General features: G+C 34.8%; 2 protein-coding genes across 6 annotated transcripts in view; both read left to right on the forward strand.

Moving 5' to 3' along the window:
* LOC113801039 (uncharacterized) overlaps positions 1–1,153 on the forward strand; it is a 26,346-nt gene extending 25,193 nt beyond the window's left edge. Inside the window, exon 20 of the mRNA XM_070124895.1 lies at positions 1–1,153. This exon is cut by the window's left edge and continues 508 nt beyond it. The gene's annotated coding sequence lies outside the window, so the exon portion shown is untranslated.
* Positions 1,154–5,661: 4,508 nt separating this feature from the next.
* LOC113801042 (uncharacterized) overlaps positions 5,662–10,000 on the forward strand; it is a 6,564-nt gene continuing 2,225 nt past the window's right edge. The window contains exons 1-5 of one of the 5 annotated variants that reach the window (XM_070125221.1): positions 5,679–5,807; positions 5,937–5,969; positions 6,663–7,918; positions 8,192–8,311; positions 9,102–9,848. In XM_070125221.1, coding sequence (XP_069981322.1) covers positions 7,013–7,918; positions 8,192–8,311; positions 9,102–9,848 — 1,773 coding nt within the window. In that variant the 5' untranslated portion in view covers positions 5,679–5,807; positions 5,937–5,969; positions 6,663–7,012. Of the gene's footprint in view, positions 5,817–5,936; positions 5,970–6,662; positions 7,919–8,191; positions 8,312–9,101; positions 9,849–10,000 lie in introns of all 5 variants that reach the window. The other 4 variants (XM_070125222.1, XM_027351849.2, XM_027351848.2 and 1 more) reach the window with 4 other exon arrangements.

A 10,000-nucleotide genomic window follows, 5' to 3' on the forward strand; every position in this document is an offset into this window, starting at 1 on the left:
GGTGTTTTATATTTAAGACGTGCCATTGTGGATTTTTTTTTTTCATATTTCATACACTATTGTTTTCATATTAGAGAAAGCGTTTAAAATATACACGTCTAGGATTTTTGTATTTAATCAAATATTTTCTTATGATTTACCAGAGGTACTATGCTATACAATTTATTTTGATTCAACACTTGTAGCTAAATTCTCAAACCTGTTTTTCATACATTTGCCAAGTCGGATTACCAAACCTCTAAGCAAATCAGCGACCTATTTGTGAAATTTTATCTATTACGAACAAAAATAAATAGTTCGTAATACAAAGTTGACCAATTTGATGAAATAGACAAGAATAAAAGTAGTCATGTAAATTCAGTTATAAAGCCTAGGAAACAATTAGTGTTAGAAATGCGAGGAGAGGGAGTGTGAGGTGTACCGGTACTGACGGTGACTGGAGTGAACAAAGGAAAATTTTCTTGTTCTCTTCTTGTCCCGGTATTGAGAATGAAGTCCTCTGTTGCAGCTGTTACAATATGATAATTTGATTGGAAAAAGGGTGAATGTATAACAAATAAAAAAGGGTAAATGTATAACAGAACTGAAGGAAGGTGAATGCATAACAGAACTGAAAAGGGGTAAATGTATAACAGAACTGAAAAAGGGTGAATGTATAACAACTGAAAAGGGGTAAATGTATAACAGAACTGAAAAAGGTGAATGTATAACAACTGAAAAAGGGTGAATGTATAACAACTGAAAAAGGGTGAATGTATAACAGAACTGAAACAAGGGTGAATGTATAACAACTGAAAAAGGGTGAATGTATGACAACTGAAAAAGGGTGAATGTATAACAGAACTGAAACAAGGGTGAATGTATAACAACTGAAAAAGGGTGAATGTATAACAGAACTGAAAAAGGTGAATGTATAACAACTGAAAAAGGGTGAATGTATAACATAACTGAAAAAGGGTGAATGTATGACAACTGAAAAGGGGTGAATGTATACCAGAACTGAAAAAGGGTGAATATATAACAGTAATGAAAAAGGGTGAATGTATAACAAATAAAAAAGGGTCAATGTATAACAGAAATGAAATAAAGGTGAATGTATAACAGAACTGAAAAAGGGTGAATGTATAACAACTGAAAAAGGGTGAATATATAACAGTAATGAAAAAGGGTGAATGTATAACAAATAAAAAAGGGTCAATGTATAACAGAAATGAAATAAAGGTGAATGTATAACAGAACTGAAAAAGGGTGAATGTATAACAACTGAAAAAGGGTGAATATATAACAGTAATGAAAAAGGGTGAATATATAACAGTAATGAAAAAGGGTGAATGTATAACAAATAAAAAAGGGTCAATGTATAACAGAAATGAAATAAAGGTGAATGTATAACAGAACTGAAAAAGGGTGAATGTATAACAGAACTGAAAAAGGGTGAATGTATAACAAATAAAAAGGGTGAATGTAGAACAGAACTGTGGGATGAATATGACGCGTTTAGAGATATGATTTAGAAAGTGGGACTGACTTTCAGTACTTGAAAATGTGATGGGTATCCCTAAGAGAGGTAGTCCGTTTTCGCAATGTAAGCTTTAACATTATTTCTTCAATTACAAAACTGTTCTGATGATCGAAGCAAAATTGATTGAAATGACCAATGGCGGTTTAACTAAAGAAAAAGTAATATCACTAATTTATTGACTGTAAGATCTTTGCATATTGTTTTTATGTTTTGTTTTCTTTAATAAACATTGGTTCCCTACTAGTGTTTCATGTCATTTCTCGGCAGCATGGGGTTCTATTAGCCCTCAAAGCCAAGGTGTCACTGACAGTCCAGTTAATTGACTGTTCGATCTGTCGATCTTTAATTGTATTTGATTTTTTATTATTATCAAATGTCAAATATTTCCCCGGGAGTTCCCCTTAACCCACCTTCTATAGCGCGCACACACACGCACACATATGATTTGGGTAGCTGGATAGAGCAATCCTCTACCAAAGGAGAAGTAAGGCGGCTCCTTCCCAAGGGACATCTAAGGTCAAGTTACAGCACCTCCTCAGGGCCTCCTCTGATCACTGATCGGTTCAACTGATAGATCTGACTCACGTGTTGTGTGTGTGTGCATATGTTTGAATATATACATATATACATATATATATATATATATATATATATATATATATATATATATATATATATATATATATATATATGTACACACATATATATAGTACAATGTATATCCATATATGCACACACACAGACACACAGACACACACACACACACACACACACACACACACACACACACACACACACACACACACACACACACACACACATATATATATATATATATATATATATATATATATATATAGATAGATAGATAGATAGACAGACAAACAGGTAGACCGATAGAGAGAGAGAGATATAAATATATATACATATGATATATACAATTTGTAACCACACACACACACACGCACAGTTACTGTTGTTTACATTGTGTGTGTAAACTGAGTACATACTTGGAATAACAAGTATGTGTATTGTTGTCAGTGAAGCTTAGTGGATCCTCTTTAGCAATGTGCCTATTTATACATATGGTGGTAAAGGCGATTTATATTGAAAAAATACTTGTGAAATAGCATGGTGGTTTACGTTTTAAGGGCATCTGCTTGCTTATTGTATAGATGCAGATACTGGTGAAAGTGGTTTTAGAGTGGAAGCCTCAAACAACAGTTCTTTGACAGAAGCTAAAAGTATTCTCTTAGACATTATTAACAGCCACGAAAAGGCCAACGGTTCTGAGTCGGCCATACACAACGTGAACCGATCCGCTGGAGCATCCGAATCCACCTTCCAGATGCTCCTCCATTCCCTTTCTGCAACGAACGCGACCTCTGCAGGCGGGTGCCCCCTGGAGGAGCTAGAGCACAAGGCACAGGACCTCGAAGCCAAGACGGAAGACTTGAGAGCCGACGCGGAAACTCTGCAGCACTTTTCTCCAGGCTATTCGAAGCTTTATCAAAACCTTATCCTCACCATAACGAATATCCAACTCGACCTTGGGAAGGACTTAACAAAACTGTGGTTAGGGATGGGGGGGGGGGGGCTAGAACAGGAAATCATTCACTGTGGGTCCGATGAGTGCACAACAGCTTAGATTTTAACGTATAAGGTCATCAGTACAAGGATTTAAATTAATTCTCATGGGACAGGGTTAAAATATACCAAACAACGAATCACTATTATTTACTGTCTACTCAGCTACTGTTAATTTTATATGTCTACAGTAAAGGCTTTAAACCAAACAACACATTGGTCTTATTAATAATTTACCCTTTACTTATGCTATAAGTGTGTATCCACCTGTTTGTGATTCAAAATTTCCATGTATGTGAAAATTAAACATCAATAAAATACTATTTGTCAGATGCTGTTTCAGTAAAAAAATTTAAGGATGTGAAATATTCTACACCGTCAAGAGTTGGAATAATTCAATATAAATGCATTGAAAATGTTATATGCCATATGAAATATGAAGTTTTCTGTGTAATATCCACATTCTTGATTTTTTTTTTTTTTTTGCCTGTTACACTTATTATACATATATTAACACAAACGTATTAGTGTGGACCTGCCTGTGCTTGTGTATGTGGTTGAGGAAGTTCAACTATGAATATCTATTTACATCAGCACGGAGGTGCACACGAGCGCGCGCGCGCACAAACACCTCCACACCCACCCACAAATACACACGCGAGCGCGCGTATTTGTGTATCTATATATGTATATATACATATATATGCATATATATATACACATACACTCACACATATATATTATATTATATATATATTATACATACACATACATATATACACCTACACACCTACACATACACACACACACACATATACATATATATCCATGTATATATATACTTTATATATATGTGTATATATATATATATACATATACATATATACATACATATATATATATATATATATATATATATATATATATATATATATATATAGAGAGAGAGAGAGGGAGAGAGAGAGAGAGAGAGAAAGAGAGAAAGAGAGAGAGAGAGAGAGAGAGAGAGAGAGGGAAAGAGAGAGATAAACACACACACAAATATATATATATATATATATATATATATATATATATATATATATATATATATATATATATGTATGTATGTATGTATGTATGTATGTATAGATACACATGTATATATATATATATATATATATATATATATATATATATATATATATATATATATATAAACATACACACACACACACACACACACACACACACACACACACACACACACACACACACACACACACACACACACACACACACACACACACACATACACACACACACACACACACACACAGACTGGTCCAAAATATTATAGGCTATTGTCGTAGGCAAGTGCAAATTAATGCCTTTAATTCCGGAATTTACTTAATTTATCATATAACGAATATAACACTTCCGGTACCCCCACTGGGTAACTAATGTGCGGTGATATGAGCCCTTATTATCATTTTTATTTCTTCTTCTTTATTTTGTAATTTCCCTCTTATACTTAAATCCCTTTTCTAGCGGGACCAACATTGCCTCTATCGTCGGTCTGCTTTGTCACGCCGGAAAAAAATCCACTGACATCGGCAACAGTTAAGGATCTATGACACCACCATCACTATCTTCATCACCATCACCACCACCATCTTCTCTATCCCCATCCCCATCGCCATCATTTCCACCTCCTTGTCCTTCTCCTCTTCTGTCTCTTTCTCTTTCTTCCTTCTCCTCTTTCTCTTCCTCTTCCCCTTTCTCCTAGTTCTCCTAGCCCTCTTCCTCTTCCTCTTCCTCCTAGTCCTCGTCCTCCTCCCCCTGTTCCTGTTCCTCTTTCTTCTCCTCCTGGTCCTGTTCCTGTTCCTGTTCCTATTCCTATTCCTGTTCCTCCTCCTGTTCCTGTTTCTCCTCCTCCTCCTCCAATACCACCATCGCAACCAACGTCAGTCACCATCACAACTACGACTACGACCTCGACAGTGAACGACAGTGACAGCAACAGTAACGACAACTACAACTACAACTACAACTACAACTACAACTACAACTACAACTACAACTACAACTACAACTACAACTACAACTACAACTACAACTACAACTACAACTACAACTACAACTACAACTACAACTACAACTACAACTACAACTACAACTACAACTACAACTACAACTACACTACTACAACTACTACTACCTTCTTCATGTGATATTACTTCATCATATATCAAACAGCTCTTACCTGTGACCTGTAATCAAACTGCATTTTCATAAAAAGAAAAAAAAATAGAAACCCATGTTTTTGTTTGTTTGCGTTTTACGCAGAATATTTTGTTTTGTTTTTTAAATGGATCGCTTATATTACAAAATACGAGAGGGAAATTTTCATAGTCGGAAACATGAATATTAACGTACTTGTATTAAGCATCTTGCAAGCCTAATGATAATGATAGGGAAAGAAATGATATGTCTCAAAAGATTATTTTTCTTCAAAATCACTAACATTTCAAGAAAATAAAATATGAAATTCGACGCGGAGTGAATGATCCCTACAATGTAAACAAACCAACGTAAACAAAGCCACTCGGGTTATATTTACGGAAGCCTTTTCGAAAGTTCATGTTATCTTATTTATCTAAGCCTTTCAAGTAATGATGAAAAAGTTAGAAGGGTTCATTATGAGGTGAATATATCGGTAAGATTGGTAAGAGTTGGAAAGGTTGAATATAGAAGAACTCAATTAGGGTTAAGGTTGTCTTATAAAATAATGATTTAACTTATACATACAAATAAAAAGCTTGGCTCTCTTGGCCTTATCTTTCAGGAAGTATATGAAGTGTAACGGGAAAACTGTGAGGTATGATATGCTTAAATATTGTGGATATTTAATAATCAGAAATGGATGTTTATATATATTTTTTTCTAGGCCGATCTCATTACTAATTAACAATCAGGGTTACAATTAAAAAAAAAAATGTATGGAATGATTACCTTGACATAAACTATGACACTTTTTATCTCTAGCATAAGGTGCGCTAATTGAAAAGAAAGGAGATACATGGCAGAGAAGAGTCTAAGTCCCACGCCTTGTTTTCTTTTGCTGGACATCTAAGGGGTGTATATCCCATTGATCATCCTTCATAATCTTGTTTCACTTATGCAGGATGGATGATTTTCTCTTTTTCTCCTTTACCTATGAATTATGATAGTTCTGTTTCATCTCATAGGTAAAGCCAGTTTGAAGATTTAACTGAGCCACTTGTAAGGCACAGACTCTTTCTTCAAAAGAAAATTTGTGAGCAGTGTGGAAATCAAGTCCGATGCGACTTGTCACTATCTTAAAGCTGAAAGATGAATTTTTAACTAAAGATCTTACCTCATTTTGAAATTATTCATATTTTTAAGCTAAAACATAAGAGGTTCATCAATACTGAATCTGAATTGCGTGTAGATCAACAGTATTAGTGTTTTTTGTGTTTTTGATTGGTATATTTAAATTTATTTTGGTTGTTTTAGATAAATAGATGATAAATGTTGGTTTTCTTTTCAGAACCTATTGGAAAAGGCCAAACCCAAGTAGCTTGTGCATAAAGAATATTTGTGGATTCATAAAGAGGCTGATCCCTTTTTTGTTAATACTGTGTTAAGAAAATACTTACAGTGCTATCATGAGTGAAATATTTTTGTTTCTGACCTAGAATCATTAGGGAAAACAGCATGAAAAATATAAATATGGAACAACAACCGTGGAGAAACTAACCAGTAAAAAAAGGAAAATGAAAAAAAGGAAAAAATATATAATTGCACAAATGTAATGTGCTTTTATTTTTAGTTCTCACAGTAAATGAATATTCTGTTGATCTATCAAAAGTGTTTAATTTTGGATTGACAATTGTCATAATGGATCCGCAGTCCCAATTTAGCCTGTCTCATATACTCGGTCAAGCTGTGGATGTTACCAGTTACAGTACTTTTCAACATCAGCTTCATGGCTATGGAAATATCAATACTATCAGTAACATAGCCAACATTAGCAACTCAACAGTCACATCAACTGGCCATCCTGTAAGTATACAGGACATGGTGCCAACAGGCCAGGTAGGAGGTTCTGGCATGGTAACCATGGGATATGCACATCATCCACAGCCAACAGCACCATTACAGTCATACCATGCAGTGTTCAACAATGTGGGTGTTGCTCATGTAAATCAGGTACAGGCACCACAAGTACAGTACTTCTCATATGAAAGTTCAACTGTTGCTGTACGGACCCCTCCACTTCATGCCTCGCAACACCCACAAGTAACTGCTCAGACAGCGAACATTCAGGGGCAGAGATATGGAAGCTGTAGCCTGCCTGTTCAAGTGGTGACGTCAAGTGTACCTGTTAGTAATAAGCTCACAGTCTCAAAACCAAGAACTAGTGATAGTTCATCTTTAAAAAGAGAAAATGATGGTTTGAAAAAGAGAAAGCTAAGGAAGGAGGGAATAAGTGCCAAAGTCGCTCGAAAGTCTTGCAGGAACCGAGGAGAATCTTACATTAATGCCGCTGGAAAACTTGTTGAAGCTAAGAAATTTGTGGATAAAGATTGTGAGTGTAAGAATAAGTGCCTCTCCAAACTTGGTAGTGTAACAGATAGAGAAAATGTATTTAGAAACTTTTGGGACATTGGTGATTTTAGTAAACAAAATACATATCTTGCTGAAAATGTAACACTTGTACCCAATGTCAAGAAAAAACAGACAAAACCATTGGAAGAGAAAAATTCAAAAACGGTATCAAGAATTTATTATGTTCGTTTACCGGTAAGTCACATGATTTTTTTTTTTTTGATTGAACAAATAGTTGGATGGATGTAAATGTTATTTCCTCATCAACTTTTATTTTATTTTCAACATGACAAAATAGCGAAATTATTCTGTGCCTTACCTACTACAGTTAACAATCATAAACTATTGTGATGCTCTCATTTTTTGTACTTTGTATTCACTTGAATAGCAATTTTTTGTGGTAGAAAAACCAAGATTCATCTGAAAAACAAAATATATTTTTTATTTTTATTTCACTGTATTAATCAGAACTGCAGCAAACAAACGCGTATATGCAAGACAATGTTCCTGCGTCTCCATGGTGTCTCCAATGGCCGACTGGATCGCATACTTCAGGCTGTGAATTGTCAAATGCCAGATGCTTTACAGGTAGGCTGATTAGTGCAACAAGACAGTGAAGAAAGCTTATATGTAATATATGCTTTGGGTGTTAAAAGGAAAGAAAAAAAAAAGTGCAGTTTGGTTATAATTTGCTTATCATATGACTAGTATATATTGGTGCTCAAGATTAGATCATAGTCTGTAATATAATTATTATGTCCTTCTTCATCATCCAGTTAGTTTATTTTTATTCATTTTCCATCTCTGCAGGTGACTTTTTGTGAGCTACTGAAACTCAGTAACCAGATTCCATAATAACCATAATCTTTAGACTCTTGGAGATAGAATTTTTTTCAGCTTAACCAAAATGTCCTGATGCTGCTGCCTGCTTATACTTTATCTATGAATTTTTATTATTCTTATTATTTGAGTTTCTTACAATCATTTTGTTTGTTTTTGTCATCGTCATTATCATTTTATCATTATTATAGTTCTGTTATTTGTTATCAATTTCAGTATTAAAATTGCCATTTGGATTATCATAAGTATAAATTATTATCAGTGGCCTTATTATGATCTTATATTTCTGATGTAGATATAATTAAAACGAATCAAATGCATCTCTTGCACTGTGAAGATATTAATCTCCTTCACACATTTTCTTCATCTTGATGAGTATAGATTCATCATCATTAGTAATATGTCACTCTGAGATATTGAACAAATTACTAAGATATTTCATTACACTTATTTTTAAAAATGCATATGTATGTTTTTTTTCTGATTTGTCAAAAAATAGTTTTAATAAAAAAAAATTTAATAACACCAACACTCACAGGACAAGAGAGGCCAACATACACCAAGCAACAAGACTTCCCAGGAGGATTGTGACCTTGTGATGCAGCACATCTGGTCATTGAGGTACAGTCGAGAGGAGGGGGGAGAAAACCCCATCCACAATATAGGGGATCTCGGTGAAACAGCGGGAAAGGACTTGTCTGTCAAAAAGATGTATGAGATGTATAAAAGATGGTGTGAGGAAAGGGGGAAAGTGCCAGTTAGTCTGTGGGTGTATCGACACATTGAAAAGTCTTGGACCAGCAAAAAGAGTGCGTCAGCTAGAAATCCCCCAGTGGCTGTGGATGTTTTACCGACTTCTGCTCCCAGTGCTCTGAATGATGGCCCTGAGCAGACTAGAGAACAAGTGCCAGTGGAAGGACAAGGAATGCCTGAACCCAGTAGGAAAAAGAGAAGCGGAGAACAAGTGGGCTCCATGACGAGGCTAGAGAGAAAGTTCAAGAGGAATAGTGGTGCAGCATATTACACTGCAGCAGGGAAATTGAAAGAAGAAAAACATTATGTGGATAAACATTGTGGTTGCAAGTATCGGTGTATACCAGAGATAGGCTCTGAAGACTCACGGAGACAAGTGTTCATGAATTTTTGGAAATTTGGAAACTTTACAAGGCAAAATGAGTATATTGCACAGAAAGTTGTGTTAGTACCTGTCATGCAAAGAGAAAGAGACAAAGTGGCAGAAAAATTCACAAGAACATATACAAGGATATATAATGTCCAAATGAAGGTATTTTATTTCCTCCACAATTTATAGTTTACAATAGGAACTGCCAAATTTCTTTATAATCTGTAATTAACACATTTTTGGTAGTATTTCAATGGAATTGCAGATAAATTCTAGCAATACTTGTATAGGCCATGAAATAAATTTATAACAAA

This window comes from Penaeus vannamei, chromosome 9, assembly GCF_042767895.1.
Source record: "Penaeus vannamei isolate JL-2024 chromosome 9, ASM4276789v1, whole genome shotgun sequence".
Taxonomy (NCBI): domain Eukaryota; kingdom Metazoa; phylum Arthropoda; class Malacostraca; order Decapoda; family Penaeidae; genus Penaeus; species Penaeus vannamei.